Source organism: Synchiropus splendidus, chromosome 10 (assembly GCF_027744825.2).
Source record: "Synchiropus splendidus isolate RoL2022-P1 chromosome 10, RoL_Sspl_1.0, whole genome shotgun sequence".
NCBI lineage: Eukaryota > Metazoa > Chordata > Actinopteri > Syngnathiformes > Callionymidae > Synchiropus > Synchiropus splendidus.
Genome location: NC_071343.1, coordinates 20,063,354 through 20,080,211, shown reverse-complemented (window position 1 = coordinate 20,080,211; position 16,858 = coordinate 20,063,354). Strand labels below are relative to the sequence as shown.

The 16,858-nt window shown below is 46.7% G+C and overlaps 1 protein-coding gene and 1 non-coding gene across 4 annotated transcripts; one reads left to right on the top strand and one right to left on the bottom strand.

Annotated features, from left to right (window-relative positions):
• The first annotated feature begins 978 nt into the window (after positions 1 to 978).
• Positions 979 to 1,088, top strand: trnal-caa (transfer RNA leucine (anticodon CAA)). The gene is made up of 2 exons: positions 979 to 1,016; positions 1,043 to 1,088. It is a non-coding gene; the product is annotated as a tRNA-Leu (tRNA).
• Positions 1,089 to 4,773: 3,685 nt separating this feature from the next.
• On the bottom strand, positions 4,774 to 14,672 carry LOC128765982 (NLR family CARD domain-containing protein 3-like). 3 transcript variants are annotated; one of them, XM_053877285.1, is made up of 14 exons: positions 14,613 to 14,672; positions 13,381 to 13,499; positions 12,861 to 12,939; positions 12,645 to 12,785; positions 12,436 to 12,549; positions 11,665 to 11,743; positions 11,315 to 11,534; positions 9,379 to 11,173; positions 9,122 to 9,298; positions 7,780 to 7,953; positions 6,783 to 6,959; positions 6,514 to 6,687; positions 6,162 to 6,208; positions 4,774 to 5,805 (listed from the first exon to the last, which is right to left on the bottom strand). In XM_053877285.1, exons 2-14 carry the CDS (start codon positions 13,418 to 13,420, stop codon positions 5,267 to 5,269), a joined length of 3,756 nt encoding a protein of 1,251 aa, XP_053733260.1. In that variant the 5' UTR covers positions 13,421 to 13,499; positions 14,613 to 14,672; the 3' UTR covers positions 4,774 to 5,266. The 3 variants fall into 3 exon arrangements, with proteins under 3 accessions (XP_053733260.1, XP_053733259.1, XP_053733261.1); XM_053877284.1 differs by having other exon boundaries at positions 13,381 to 14,644; XM_053877286.1 differs by lacking the exons at positions 12,861 to 12,939; positions 13,381 to 13,499; positions 14,613 to 14,672 and having other exon boundaries at positions 12,436 to 12,566; positions 12,645 to 12,715.
• Between the last annotated feature and the right edge of the window lie 2,186 nt (positions 14,673 to 16,858).

Below are 16,858 nucleotides of genomic sequence, written 5' to 3'. Positions count from 1 at the left end.
TATGAGCACGAGACTTCCTCTGTCCGAATGGAGGAGCGGCTAGAAGACTTGGGGTGTAGACAGGAATGTCTGTTTTCTCTGGAGCTCCCTGAAGGTCTTGTCTCAGCGACTCAGCCTGGAGGTCAAATGTGGGCGTGCACGTGTGTGACGATGTGTATCTGGTACGAGGAACGCCCTTGATCCAGCCACTATTTATTGTGTTTGTACTTTGAACAATTTGATGGATAGCGATGCCAAGCGATGAGACGATGTTATGCTGATGTGGAATAAACCGAAGCTTGCATCCCACTGCTTCTGTGGTTCCTTCTGCCCTGACTTGACGCCCTGAGAAGTGTATCACCCGCTGTCCACACAACACGAATACATTCACCATAGAAATGGAATGCATTTACAGTAAATGCACACACATGCCATAATCCTGATTGAATGTTCTCTGGTCCCTTATTTTTTTGGTTTTGTGTTTTTCACAGATCGGATGGACAGATTTTCAGAAATACAGAAGTATTGACCTTTGAAAACTTTGCTCCTTGTTTGTGGCAGGCTGACTCTTCCAAATCCCAGCTACGGTTAATGATGTGTCAATAAGTTACATTTGTTTAACAAGGCATTTACTTTGCCCTGTTCCAAAACAATCTCATTTCTGGAGATGCTGTGCAATAATGGACATAAATAAACCTTTTCTATTTGTAAACTTAAATGTAGTGATGAGGCCACTACTTTTAACACCGTAACACGACAAAGATGTTGCTTTCATTTGTGAAAAGGTTTGTGTTGCAAAAACAAAATCATCATTTGCACGCTAAAAGTACATTAGAGACTTTGCACATAAAAGTCAGATGGAGAGAGCAAAATATGATTTCAATAATCAATATAAACTGTCCAAAAATTTTGCTCAAATCTGTGATCGCTGAACTTTGCAGGGCTTAACTGGTTATTCCAGTTTCTATGCAGCTGCTGACGACCTTCTGAAGGTCAGTTGTCAGGATGGCCGCGCGGTCGAAGGCGCCAGACTCAAGGTGATAAACCTTCCTAACCATGGGACTTCTGGTCTCTGAATGGAGGCGTGGGTTCGAATCCCACTTCTGACAAATCCTTTTCTCTGCCCTATTCTTTGTCAGTTCATGTTTCCCAGTCTTGCTGTCTTTTATTTCCTGTTGGGTACGAAAGCGCTCAAGACTTATAATCTGTCACTTACATTTCTTTCCCCTGGCGAATACTGTATTAATATATCCATGTTCAAATGACATGAGAGAGAAAAAAGTTGCCAGTTTAACTGTTTTTTTTTAATGGGCCTATTTTTTAGATCAACAATCCTGAATCTAATCAGAATTTGTCTCAAGTATACTTTCTGTGATCTTCCATAACTGCAATTCCTCACCAGAGAATGATTAACAGTAACAAAGTACCATAGTTAAAAAAAACTTGCAACTGAAAAAAAAGAACAAACAAAAAGCACTTCCAGAAATGTGGACAAAATGCATTGCTCATCAATACTTTGCCCAAACAGGGACTTGAACTTTGGACCTACAGATTATAAGTCTGATGCTGCTATTCCAATTCAATCCAATTCTTGAGAACGTGTTTAAAGAAATGGAGGAGAAAAAATTACAGGAGACATCGGAGATAGGATTGATGAAGTGAATATATAAAAAAGGTTTTGTACGACCAGCTGCAGGTGGAGATGGAGAGCCAGCCACGACATGAGCTGAGGATCATCATTGGCGACCTGAATACGAAGGTTGGTCAGGACCAGTGGCGTGTATTTCAACCCAAGGCCTTCAGTGACGTCATATTTATTCTGACCTAAATTTATATGCCTCATAATAACATCAATATATGACAGCAGGGCTTGAGAATCCACACATAGCAACCTTAATATTGGTTAATCGATCAATGCGTAATTTCCGAAGCATTTAAAATCAATTATCTGTTGTATTTTTGACATTTAATTTTGTTACCATTGATTTAGTAACTAATAGACATGACAACCAATGCTCTCTCAGAGCTCTCACTCTCCACACCTGTGTGAGTTTTCCACCCCGTACGCTCCATGTGGCTCTCATGCAGAGTGACAACATGCATTAAATGTTCCGCATGAAGAGAAAGCATCCTGGAGAAACGCACTTGGAAAGTCAAGGGGAGCCTCACAGTCGTAATTTTACAGGTAGTCCACTGAGGCCCCATGTGGGTCGAGAGGCCCCTGGCTGCAGCCTGGAGAATGGGCTGAGCTCCGACCACATTGAGCTAACATTAACCTGTGAAAAATCTGTAATTTCATTCGTTTCATTATCAATATTTTTGCGTGTAATGATAACCTACATAACATAATGAGTTAGACTGGCAAAAATGTTCATACATTTCATTTGATATTGCATATGGTTTCATAAAGGTAGATTTCTCGTGTAGTAACATTTGGATGAAACATATTTCATGATGTTGTAGAAACAAGATATATAAGAAATGATTCATTGAAAACGTTGTTCTTCAGTATTCTGTTGTGGGTTAGAAAATAAATGGTCAAACACCCCCAGACCTTCCTCTGAGGACAGTAAGATGAAGGCCAGGGTGGACCACTGAGCAGGAGACAGTTGAGCTGTGGAGAGAGCTCTATACGTCAGCTGCTGTTGGACCTGATCCACGAGAGAAGTGTCCTTCACTTCACTCAGACAATGGAACAGCTGGATGTTTATCTCTGGAGACACTTTCTCACTTATCTTCTTCTTGATGAGCTCTGCTGTGTGTCCAGTATCTACTTCCTGTCAGTGACAACAAACCTGGGAGGAGACTCTGACTGGTCTGCAGAGAAAGACCCAGAAGGAAGCGCAGGAACAAGTCCAGATGTCCAGTAGGACTTTCTACAGCTTCATTTCTTGCTGTCTGGTAGTGTTCTGGAGTGTTCTGTTTGTTTCTAAGGAGGCGCCTGCTTCCTCTCCGAGCCCATGCGCAGCATGCTCGACAGCGAGCCCGCCGTCTTGCGTGAACTCTCCAGCTTCTCCACGTGTTCAGTAATTCCCTCACCGAACAGCGAGTCCTCAGAATTGGGGACACCAGCGAGGACGCGTCTCTCTTTGTACCCCAGTCCCGAAAGGCCAAGCCACATGTTCCGCGCTGCCATTTGTAACAGCGCTTGGCTCCAGCCTTGATGAAGACCTGCGCCATCCGTAAGAAGGTGGCCATGGACACTTGGGCCTCGTGTAGCTCCTCTGGGGTCAGGTCCTCTTTGCCATAGAGCATCCTGTCCATGGAGCAGGCCAGAAGAGACATATTGTTGGCCAACGCAGTGACCTAGGTCGCACAATTGTATACCCTGTCCACCAGGGCATAAGTATAGCGAGAATGCTCGTCCGGGATGACCTGCTTCCTTGTTGCCCTCGGTGAAGTGGTTGGCGCCACGCACAAGGCCAGCGAGTCGCCCAGCGGAGGGAGGCCTTTCCTCCAGTCGACTCCGTCCACCTTTGCATACGGTTCGTATGCATCGGCTGGAGTTTTGACGTTCGCTGGGGCCTCCATGTCCTTCTTTAAGAATCCCCACAACGACGGAATCTTCAGGCACGTGGTCGACGGCCTCCTCTTTGGCTTGGATTTGAGCTCGTGCACCGAGCAAGACAAGTCTTCTTCCTCAGGAGGATGTGGGTCCTGCGGGGGTTTTAATCCCAGCCTCTCCATCGCCGACGCGAAGAGCTCTGGCATATCGTCGAGTGGGAAACGTCTCGGTGGTGGAGACGTTTCCCTGCCTTCCTGCAGGGCCAAGTCCTGAGCCGGCGCGGGGACGTCGGCAAACAGAAGCTCCGGGTCCTCCTCCACGGATACCCGGACCTTGTCGCTCTCATCATACTCGTCCCAGGACTTCATCTTTGGCCGCTTGCCCTTACCTTTGGTCGTGGGCAGGCGCGCCTTGGGCTTGGGCGGCTTAGCCTTCTCGACCAGGCCACCGAACCACGAGCGGAGGGCCTCCCTCCTCCGCCGTTCCCCCGCAGGAAGGTCGGCGCATGCGATGCACTTCATAACATTACACATTGACTAGGCAAATGGACAGCCATTCAGCCGCGGGGATTGTTGGTGTCCTGATGGGAAATCCGAGCACCGATCCTGGACAACAGGTCGTCGAACTGGATGGGTTCAGCCGAAAGTACCGCTGGAACCGCTCGTCATCCAGCCGAAGCTCCTGGAGGAGGTGGTGAAACTCGACGAATTGCGAGCGATTTCGGAGGACATCATGCACCCACAGATGTCGTTTTTTCCTTTTTTTCGAAAAGATAAAGCGCCGCTACAGCTTGTACGTGACCAAGCTCCGCCATCTTTAAATCCACAATTCACAACCTTAGACCACGCCCTCCGGCGACTTTGGCGACGTGTTCGAACCGGGTAGGTGGCAACTAATCACGACCTGAGCAAGCTACCAGCTACTGACGACGCTACTGTGACTAAAAAGGCACGTTCGGTGTGAACGTACCTTTAAGCTTCCTGATTACTGCGACTCTGTCACACCACACTCTGTCACACCACGGCCGTAACCTTTCCAACCAGAAACAGGGACACGATAGGAGGAATTCAAATAGCCTGTGGAGAGTCCTCTGTAGTACAGTACATGTCATTTTCCATGATGGTGAGCTTCGACTATTATTCCTCTAGTGACAGTTGCTGATATACTGAGAGGACCTCAGCTGCACGCTTCCTCACTGATACCATTCTTATCACTTCAGTGGGGAATCTTGGTGGTAAAAGACAAAGATCCAGAGGGGAATCTAGATTTTCTGTTCATTTACAGTGGCATAAAATGTTTTCAGACACCTTTAGAATTTGACCCAATCTCAAATATGATTTTTTTTCTGTTTCAAAATGGCTGCAATATTTTGACACAAACAAATACAAATCCTTTTTGTGACTCCACAAATGTTGTCATTCAATCAGATATTTCAAAGTTGATCTGAACTCTTCACTAAAGGTCGACCGACAGTTCAAGAGTTCATGGATGAAGATTGTTGTCATGTGATCTGTCCACAGGGAAGAAGAAGGACAGACGGGTTTGAGAATGTGCTGAAGTCTTCTTCACGTGAGGATGGAGACTTGGAGGAGTCTTTCAGTGACTGAACACAGTGATGATAGAAGGAGCAGGAAGATACCACTCAGCAGAACATGAAGACGTTTACTGGAGAAAGGAGAGTGATGAAAGAGAAAGTTTCTCTTCTTCAAACATAGAACATGTTTGTTTCAGAAACAGATTCATTCCTCACTTTCAGCAGTTTGGATGGGGATTTGAACACACTCACACACTCAGGTCACACACACGCACTGAGGAACCAGAACCAGGAGCCTCTCTGAGTCCAAATCCCAGGTGCAAAGGTTCAGTGGAGGTGAATAAGGTGGAGAGGGGGGTCCTGACTCCAGAGGAGACTCTGTAGACTTCCAAAACTCCAGCAGTTGCATTCAGCAACACAGCAACTCTGTGAGAGACTTCTGAGCTCCCAATGACAATTTCTCTGTTGTTGTGACAGACTTTATATCCAGCATCATCAGAGCAGCTCAGACTCCAGGAATAATGGTTCTGTCCAAACTCAGACTCGTCATCTTTCCCTCCGTCTCTCCTGAGAGTCACGGCCACAGAAACTCTTCCTCTCCACTCCACCTCCCAGTAACAGGGACCAGTCACAGCCTCTCTGCTCATCACCTGAGGACACCGCTCAAACCTGTCGGGATGGTCCAGATACTCCTGATCCTCCGTCACTAGCTCCACCATGTTGTTGTTGTTGGACAGTAGGAGGCGTCGGTGAGCTGTGTCTGGGTCCAGTGAGAGTGGACGGAAGTCTGAGAGAAGAAGACACACGTGGTGATGATGGAGGAAGAACAGACTGTTGGTCAACATGAGCTACAGTGGAGATCGTGAGCCCACGGGTCCAAACTGTGTCGGGTCAACAGAACTGAAGAGAGTGAATGAATCAATATTGGATGATGAGGAAAGTCCACAGTGCTGCTTCTAGATCTGCACGGAGGCTCCTCACTAGCTGTAGCTGGACACCACGTTGGTGAGCAGTGTTCTGGGAAGTGACCTGGACTTGATGAAGACAAGTTCCAGCAGCAGATCCAAGGGTGACATGACATCACGAACATCACAGCTGCTCCACGAGAAGCTGACAGAGTCGAGCAACAAGATACAGACTTACATCTCTCCAGTCCAGATGTTAACCTCTGTGGTCCACAGTGATCCAGCCTGGAGGGAGAAAGAGTCAGAAGGATGAGAGCGGATCCATGTGACTTCAGATGTTTCAGGACTATTGCTAAGTGGATAACAACAAAGATTGATCTCTAAATAGCAGCTCAGTCACTTTCTCCTTGGTGCTTCCACTGGTGTCCAGCAGGAGAACATGTCATGTGTTTGGATTCATGTGCTCAGTTCAGATGAGTAGTCTGAGCAGCGTCACACACCCGCATCCTGTCTGTCTGCTTCTGGATCACATGTTCAGTTTCTTCAGCTCTTTGGAGCTCAGTCAGTGAGTTCTGCTGCTCTGTCCATACCTGAGTGTCTCCAGCCTCCAGTCTGGACTCTCCAGTCCAGCAGACAGCAGCTTCAGTCCTGGTCCTCCTGGATGGTTGAAGCTCAGGTCCAGCTCTCTCAGATGGGAGGGGTTAGAGGTCAGAGCTGAGGCCAGAGAGGCACAGCCTCTCTCTGAGATCCTACACCCTGACAGACTGTGGTGACGGAGGAACAGTGTTTCAGAGAATCATGAGAGCAGAACCGTCCAGTTGTGGAGCAGAACTGAAGAGAGGAGCTGATGTGTTCTGACCTGAGAGTCTCCAGGTGACAGTGTGGACTCTTCAGTCCAGCAGACAGCAGCTCCACTCCTGGATCCTTTAGGTCATAGTTGTAGCTCAGGTCCAGTTGTGTCAGACGAGAGGACGGAAAGCTGAGGACTGAGGACAGAAGGGAACCACTTCTCTCTGACAGCAAACACCAGCTCATGCTGTGAAAGAGATGAGTGTCATCAACAACTGAGACTTTTCAAATCCTTTATTTTGACAAGACATTGAACTCTCTAACTTGAGCTGAAAGCAGTGGAGGTGAGTGTGGGGGACAAAGGAGGGTCGACCAATAGGAAAGGTTCTGACTTAACAGTCAGCGTGTCATTGGTCGATCACCTTCTCTCTTCAGCCACCTGATTGGTCAGCACCTCTGAATGGTGCTCCAGCACAAGTTGCTGTGCTTTTCTAGCAGCAGCACATGGAGCATCTGACACAGTGGGAAATGTGGAAACACAGATGCAAACTCACAGAAGTCCATGTTCAAGCGCCACACTGAGACAGAAGCTAATGCTAATGCTGGAATAGCACCTCATTCTGTGTAGGCAGCACTTGATGTTCAACTTTGAAATATGCTGTTGTATTTCCCAGGGGCGTGGCAAGACAGAGGTCACCGGGGCATAATATATAATATTGATCTGCAGAGCTCCAGTATCAATGTCACCAGAGTTGTTGGTCTACAGAGCATCAGCTACAGACGGGCTTGTCTTCGTAGTAGCGCAGTGTGGGCAAAGAATGAACCCAGACGCTCCAAAGCACTGTCACTTTTCTTCCACTGTTTGAGCCGTGAAGCAGCAGCAGTTGAGCTCCAGAATCTGCGATTTTACAACCTCAGTGCAGGGGGAACCTGCTGAAGACTGATGCTACTGAGAATCAGCTGCTGCGTTGAAGAGCAACCTGATGAGAAAATTGTGACTCTCTGAAGCTGGAGTCTTCACCTCTGACTTTTAAATTTCAGCTCTGATGCTGGACACATGTTCTGACCTGAGAGTCTCCAGGTGACAGTGTGGACTCTTCAGTCCAGCAGACAGCAGCTCCACTCCTGGATCCTGTAGGTCGTTGTGGCTCAGGTCCAGTTGTGTCAGACGAGAGGACGGAGAGCTGAGGACTGAGGACAGAAGGGAACCACTTCTCTCTGACAGCTGACACCAGCTCAGGCTGTGAAAGAGAAAAGTGTCATCAACAAGTGAGACTTTTTCAATCCTCTGTTTTGACAAGACTTTCAACTCATTATTTGAGGACACAGTGAGCTCTTTCCATTCAGAAGATTATCATCACATGATTGTTGGAATATTTGAAGCACTTTTATATCCGTCAGGATCAACTTGAGACAAAAGAAACATGAAGACAAAAACACAAACATGATAAAAAAGCAACAAAATATTGCAGATGTTGTCCACAAGGAGACAGAGGACTTCAGACTAGTGACTTTGTCGTCATCAGATGTCGTCCTCCATTGTCCCAGTGTTGAAGTGTTGAGTGACACAACCATAGCGTTAGCACTGCAGTTGAGTGTTAGCATTACAACAGCAGCAGCTTTTGATTCATCTGGACCAGTGTTCACATCTGGCACGTTCCCATGGTAACCATCATCTCACCTCCACGTGTGACAGCTGACACCAACATCATGGGACCAAGTCACACATGTGCAAGTCCCAAGTCATTTCTTTTTGAGCAAGTCAAGTCACCTTATCTACTGGCCAGTCTGATCTTCATCAGTTGAAAAGACAAGACACGAGTGTCACGTCATGTCAGTCTGATTTGCATTGTAGTTACTGATATTCAGGAGAAGACATGGAGTCAAACTCAACAGCAGCATCAGGACATCACAAGGTCACCATTATCAGAGCCATAGATGGGCACAACTATGAATTAAAGATCAAGGTCATGATGGAGTTGGCTGGCAGGTCATTTCGCTCAGTTACTCCACTGCTGCTGTTAGTTCATCAAACTAGTTGATTAACTAAACACCTCCCACCTCCACCACTGGATCACATCAATACTATCCTACTAACATGGCAGTAGTTTACACTAAGAACAGGTCGCCAAGTGACTCTGAGTGGGGAAAGAAAAGGCTCATTAAAAAGGGACAGATATGACCAGACTCTTTCTTCTCTCTGCTCCTTTTGATCCCTGAAATCACATGGAGATGGAAGATGCTGCTGTGTGTTTGCTGGAACGTGGGATGGAAATACATTTCTTCTGCTTCACAATCTCATCCAGCTCAGGGTTTAGTTTATTTTTTGTTTTTGTTAAGTTGTTTTTTTGTCCCCACCTCTGACTTTCACATTTCAGCTCTGAAGCTGGACACATGACGTGTTCTGACCTGAGAGTCTCCAGGTGACAGTGTGGACTCTTCAGTCCAGCACACAGCAGCTCCACTCCTGGATCGTCCAGCTTGTAGTTGTAGCTCAGGTCCAGTTGTGTCAGACGAGAGGACGGAGAGCTGAGGACTGGGGACAGAAGGGAACCACTTCTCTCTGACAGCTGACAGTCTCTCAGTCTGAATAAAAAGAACAAGGAAATCAAACCTTCATGTTCCGTTCACATCATCAGAGATGTTTCAGTGTTTTATCCACTTACAGAACTTGTTTTGAAGCTTGGACCACAGGCAGGAGCCTCTCAAGAACCTTGTCTGAACCAGAGTATTTCTTCAGGTCAAACACCTCCAGATCTTCCTTTGAGGACAGTAAGATGAAGGCCAGGGTGGACCACTGAGCAGGAGACAGTTGAGCTGTGGAGAGACGTCCTGACCTCAGCTGCTGTTGGACCTGCTCCACTAGATAAGTGTCCTTCACTTCACTCAGACAGTGGAACAGATTGATGATTCTCTCTGGAGACACTTTCTCACTTATCTTCTTCTTGATGAGCTTTGCTGTGTGCTGATGGCTCCAGGAGCTACTTCCTGTCTGTGGCAACAAACCTGGGAGGAGACTCTGACTGGTCTGCAGAGAAAGACCCAGAAGGAAGCGCAGGAACAAGTCCAGATGTCCAGTAATACTTTCTACAGCTTCATTTAATGCTCTCTGGTAGAACTGTTTCATGTGATGTTTGTGTCTTAAGATTCTTGTCAGGACAGATGTTTGTTGTGAATCGAGTAGATTGACTCCAGAGTTGAAAAACGTGAGGTGGACATAAAGAGCAGCCAGAAACTCCTGAAGACTCAGGTGGATGAAGCAGAAGACCTTGTCCTGGTACAGTCCTCTCTCCTCTCTGAAGATCTGTGTGAAGACTCCTGAGTAAAGTGCAGCAGCAGTGATGTCGATGCCACACTCTGTAAGGTCTGATTCATAGAAGATCAAGTTTCCTCTCTGCAGCTGCTCAAAAGCCAGTTTTCCCAGAGACTCAATCATCTTCCTGCTCTCAGGATCCCAAACTGGGTCTGTCCCAGCTCCTCCATGGTACTTGAGCTTCTTGACTTTGGCCTGAACCACCAGGAAGTGGATGTACATCTCAGTCAGGGTCTTGGGCAGCTCTCTGGTCTCTCTGCTCTTCAACATGTCCTCCAGAACTGTGGCAGTGATCCAGCAGAAGATGGGGATGTGACACATGATGTAGAGGCTTCGTGAGCTCCTGATGTGAGAGATGATGGTGGTCTGCTGCTCATCTTTGAACCTCCTCCTGAAGTACTCCTCCTTCTGGAGGTCAGCGAACCCTCTGACCTCTGTCACCATGTCCACACACTCAGGAGGGATCTGATTGGCTGCTGCAGGTCGTGTGGTGATCCAGAGGTGAGCTGAGGGAAGCAGCTTCCCCCTGATGAGGTTGGTCAGCAGGACGTCTACTGAGGTGGACTCTGTAGCTTCTGTCAGGACCTGGCTGTTGAAGTCCAGAGGGAGTCGACACTCGTCCAGACCGTCCAAGATGAACAGAACCTGGACTCCTTCAAAGCTGCTGAGTCCTGAGTCTTTGGCTTCAGGAAAGAAGAGATGAACAAGGTCCACCAAACTCAACTGCTTCTCTTTCAGCAGGTTCAACTCCCTGAAGGTGAAAGGAAACATGAGCTGGAAGTTCTGGTGGGCTTTGTCTTCAGCCCAGTCCAGAGTCAGCTTCTGTGTCAGGAGGGTCTTCCCAATGCCAGCCACGCCCTTTGTCAGCAGGCTCCTGAATGGTCCCTCTCTCTCAGCTGAGGCTTTAAAGAGGTCTTCCTGTCTGATGGTCCTTTCTGGTCTGCTCTGCTTCCTGGTTGCTGCTTCGATCTGTCGGACCTCGTGCTCCTGGTTGACCTGGTCTGTGCCCCCCTCGGTGATGTAGAGCTCTGTGTAGATCTGATTCAGAGGGGCGGAGTTTCCTGCTTTAGCCACTCCCTCAAACACACTGTGGAACTTCTTCTGCAGGCTCCTCTTCAGTCGTCCTGCACACGCTCCAGCACGACTTCCTGAATGAACAGAGAAGTCACATGATCAGAGGATGCTGGAAGGTGACTCTGCTCAAGCTTCAGATCATTCTTCTCATCAGCTCCTTGTATTTCAGCTCAAATGGACCACATTCAGCAGGTCGAAGGTTCAAATCCTCTTACTGCTCCACACACGACCAGCAAGCTCCTCCTGCTCCATGCTCCTCAGGAGGTTCATAATGAAGTCCAGGAAAGCTTCTCTGCTGCTCCTCATCTGCTCCTCATCACACTTCACCTTCACCTCTTCCTCATCATCCTGGTATTTGGGATCATCTGGACTGAGGAACCTTTGGACTCTCCTCACTTCCTTCTTCACCAGGGTCATGACAGTCTCCTCAAGGAGCTGCAACATAAACATGTGACCTGATCATGTGACAGAGAGAAACCCTGCTGACCTTCAGAGGTGACCAGAATCCTGACTGGAGAGTTAGCATCTGTTGTAGTTAGCAGGAGGAGCTAACACTTGAACACACCTGAAGTGTGGAGTCCAGATCTGTCTGATGCTGCTGGACACACTGGAGACTGAGAACATCTGAGACCTGCTGATCCTCTCTGTGAAGAACATCAGACAGTAAATAAGCCTCACTTTCACAAGGACACCGATGATCTGATGAAGGTCAAGACTCAGACTGTGACTCTTCCAGGTGCAGCCCAGCTGAAACAGATCAATCTAGTTCCAGATTCATGGAAACCGGAGTAAACAGACGTGAACTTTGTCACACACTCGTTTCATCAGTTTAGTTCACTGCTTCTTCTCTTGAATGTGCAGTTTCCTCGTCGTGGAGCAGCACTTTTGACTCCAGTTGAATAAACACCAGAACCTGCCATAACAACCAGCATTTCCAGATAGTGGGAAGAATAAAGACAGTCTCATCTGATCTCATAAAAATGCTTCCAGAAGACTTGGAGGATAAGAACGTAGGAGGTTGTTTAGAATTCTGCTGCTTGATGCAACAACTCAAAACCTTCTTCACCAACTGATGAATGATCCAGTGCAGTAAAGTTCATAAGTATAAGTAGTAAAGTTAATAATGGGCACGAAGGTGTGGAATTCTTTCTGAGTCCAGCAGCAGCTGTCTGTCTGACAGCAGCAGCTATTAGCTCTATTATTGTTGTCCATGCAGAAATATCAACTGAGGTGAAGCTGCTGAACATCTGAGGGCTTCAGTCCAAGCAGAAGGTGCCTCAGAAACCTTTGCACAGACCCAACAATCACATGAGTGGAGAGGGACAGAAACCCTCACCTCTCTCCTGAAGGCCCTTGTCCACCTTTGAAATAAATGTTAAGATTCTTTGATGCGCCACTCTTCAGAGACACACAGCTGAGTTCAGGGTCTTCTGGTTTCTCCCGATTAAGCCTGATGGAGACACAACTCTGATGAACACTCCAATCTATGATTCACCATCTGATCACCAGATGCCCCCTCAGTCTTGTGCCTGGTCTGCCACTCACTTCCTCCTCCTCTGATCTTTCTGTACACTACTGAAGTAAACAGGTCTATCCATAGACCAGTCACTCTTCAGAGACACACAGCTGGGAGCAGGTCCAGGTCTGTGTCCTCGTCCAGCAGCTTCTGATGTGAGTGGCTCTGAGCTGAACACAGAAGTTGCAGTGTGAAAATGGTATTTGTAGCTCTGACAGAAGAATTGATCTTCTTGATCTTCTCACCTCTGAGCTCTGGTCTGGCTGCCATGGTCCTCACCCAGAGGGGCTTTAGAGGGAGGAGCTTCCTCCTCTCTTTCCGCACCTTCACACAAACACAACAGCATCATCACGGGTGGTTCTTGTCAACAACAGAACTTCATTCATCAGGTTCAGAGCAGCAGAACAAAGTCATGAGAGAAGAAAGAAGACATGGACAGAAGATTCCATCACATGTGATGTCAACATTCCACATGGAGGTCAGCATTGTGAGGTCTGATGGTGGATGGAAGAACCTGCTGCTCATCAGAGCCACTGGTTCTTCTCTGTGACCTCACTGACCTGAGTCTCAGCTCAACCTTACACAGCGCTTTCTATCCTCATCCAGCAACCCAAGTGCTTTTCGCTGAGTCACCCATTCACACACTGACGGCAGTAGGCTGCGACGCAAACATGCCAGGATGCTGGGATCAAACCTGCAACCTCACAATCACAAGCCGACCTTTCTACCATCTGTGTTACAATCTGTCGCGTTAAAGACACTGACCTGTGAGCATCGCTCCGCTGGTCTGAAGACTTGTGTCCATGTTTGCAGATAAAGCTTCCAGCTCCTTCTGATCCTCACTCTGATGGAGGGACCTCGCCCAGTGAGCGAGGGGCTGTGTCCTGTGAAAGCTTAACTCAGGTGTTGTTTGTGTTTGTCGTTCACCTCAGACGTGCGTCTGTGTGTGTGTCGCCTGGTCATCGGCTTTCACTTGCGTAGCTTGTCTTTTCAAGTTTAAAATCTCTTTAATTTTCACATCAATATTCAATCTTCAACAGTTCCATGTTTGCGTCACTGAGACTGCCTCCATCCACCTGACCATTTTAATATGGAGTCCTTTCATGCTCCTCAGACAGGGAATTGGGAATAGCTTAAAACTGGTGGGTGAGCACAGTAAAACACTGCAGCGACTCATCAGAACTTCTTTGACTTTATAAAGCAATTCCCCAACTACTGCTGAAACCAAAACAAGTTACTCAGTATCAATTTCCATGAAACAAAATACCTGACTGTTGCAACACTGACATCAAAATAAGATGCAGTGCATACGTTTTTTGTGGGTCACAACAGTGAACTCTGTCCACTCAACCAGCAGTGATACTGAGAGAGAGAGAGCACAATCCTGCATCAGCCTTCACTGAACAATAACATTTCAGCACCTTAGTGTCCTGAATACTTGACTGACCTTGATTGTAATAACTAACAAGTGATATCTTCATGAGCTCCTCCCAATCTCACTGCACTTCTTTACACGCCCATATTGGCTCGACACAAGCCTCCAATCTGCGTCTCATTTGGCCCGTCAAACAACTTTTCAACCTTTTCCTCGACAGGTGAAACCTGCTGATCGTGCTGACTGTATGAACCAGAGGGACAACAAAACCAAATAAAGTCCTGACAAATAAAGTCCTGCGCCATTATTCCATTTGGTTGAGAGCTGCGCAAATACGTCAGTCATTGACATAAAACAAATATTTCCCAAAATGGAGCAAAGTATGGCATTAATCAGGTAACAGAGAAAGCCACAATTATTATGGAAACTATAACAATAATGTTTGAAATATCAATAATTTGGGCCTGTTTTTATTCAACTCCAGCACCAGAACCAGACAGACAAGAAAACCAGACCAGATTCTATCAAACTGCATAATGTAGTTTTAAATCTGGAGAGAATTCAACAACCTCAGCAGCGTCTGTCAGACAATGAAGCCTCTATAAACACGAGAGAAACTCACCTGAGCTCTTCGCTCACCTTTCAAAAACAATATTGAACTTTCAAGACTGAACTTTCTAAAGAGGAAGTTGTCTTCGCTGGCCACACCTAAATTCTTTAAATGCTTACTTACTTACTTACTTAAAGTACTTTCACTTCTGTTCAGCGGATCATAGCTGCTTTTTACGATTGTTTCAGCAGCAAATTATTTCAGAACTCATTCATATTGGACATTCTCATATTTTCATTTGAGCCTGTCATGTGAATTTTCCTTGTTTTTTCTTTGCTTTCTCTCAGTTGCTTCAAATCTAGTTGATATCTTTGAGGAGGATTGTTGGGAGACAGGAGGAACAGCTCGACCTTCTTCTTTCCTCCAGGAGATGGCGATGTTGCGATCACAACTAAGAACCACCAGTCCCCTCAAGTGTCCTGCAGTGGAAGCAATGAACTGCAATTTCTCCTCTTGACTGCCCCTATAAGCGGCATGTGCGTCGCCATATTCACTCCAGTTTCAGTTAATTATTTTGTGCTTCTCTCCGTAAAATGCTGAAAAGGAATTTCCATCCAGGACAGGCAGCGTGCAGGTCACCTGTGTATGGATGAGGGGTCCTCAGTAGAACGACTGCGTGTCATACAGCTACACCTTTGGTCTACGGACTGATGAATGACGTTACACTGGTGACTGAAAAGTAATATTGAGGGAACGCTCTGGATACGTGTGGTGTGATCCGACTAGACAGCGCTCAACCAGGCCACTCATTGCCATCCTCGCTGTCATGATGTTTTTAACCAATATCACAACACATATTTTATCTTGAGTTCAATTTCCCGAGTGCAATTATAAGAAGCGGGCAGCAGGTGGAAGTAGCACTGCAGCCCCAAGGAGATCGTGAGTCCGACAAGGTTGGATTGTCTGCATTCAAAATCAATTTGGATTTGGATGAGAATTTCAGAAAATGATTTGATTTTGGTCACTGATCTGCATCTTTCATGCAAGATTTACACAGTGAAGTAACTCAGGCAACTCTTGTCTTGAACGGAGAGATTTTAATATCAACTTCTACGTATACTCGGAACAGGCACTTTCAGCTTCAGACTCACATATACACATACACCGTCACCTGGCTTCTTCACTCCAACACCGTCTGCTGCTGCGCAGTCACCAGCGTGATGTCCGAACTTCCTAGCATGAGAACTCTTCCCTCTGCTGTGACTACAGCAGGCTTTCAGGCAAAGGTAAGCGACTTCATGCATCAGCATTACTGTGGTGTTTCCCGTCTTTGTATACTATGGCACACTCATAGGCTTGAAGTGGAACTGCCCATCTCTGGATTCTGAGAGAAGCCTTCTGTGGAACTGCTTTCAACTCATTGAAAAGTGACAATAACGGTTCATAATTTGTCACAATGGTGAATTTGTTCCCATAAAGGTACTCGTGGAATGTCTTTATCCCAAACAACGGGTGAAAAACGTGAAAAATTGCCTGAGACTGTGCAGCCTGTCTCTCCAGTGGTAAACTGGTTTACCCAGCTGCGTGAGGACAACGATTTGCTTTGCTTATTTGTGTTAAGTGCTGTTATTTTGTACTTTACACTGTTTGTTCCCATGGAAAGGGAGGGGCAAATGTGTATATGGTTATTACCGTCAAGCAGTGTGTGACAGTAACCATCTGAATAAACGGCACAGTTGAAACACAGCATCATCTCCGTATATTGAGACATAATACACACAAAGAATAAACACAAAAAATCGAATTATCCAATCATTTTAATGGGGAATCTGGGTGGTAAAAGACAAAGATCCATTTACAGTGGCAGGAAATATTCATTCCTCACAGTCAGCAGTTTGGATGGGAGTTTGAACCAGCGCCCCCAGTTTGTTGTAGCAACACACTCACACACCCAGGTCACACGCACACACACACTGAGGAACCAGGAGCCTCTCTGAGTCCAAATCCCAGGTACAGAGGTTCAGTGGAGGTGATGAAGGTACGAAGGTGAGTCCGCACTCCAGAGGAGAGTCTGTAGACTTCCAAAAATCCAGCAGGTGCGTTCAGCAACACTGCAACTCTGTGAGAGACTTCTGAGCTCTCGATGACAGTTTCTCTCTTATTGTGACAGAATTTATATCCAGCATCATCACAGCTCAGACTCCAGGAATAACGGTTCTGTCCAAACTCAGACTCATCTTCTTTCTTTCCGTCTCTCCTGAGAGTCACAGCCACAGAAACTCTTCCTCTCCACTCCACCTCCCAGTAACAGGGACCAG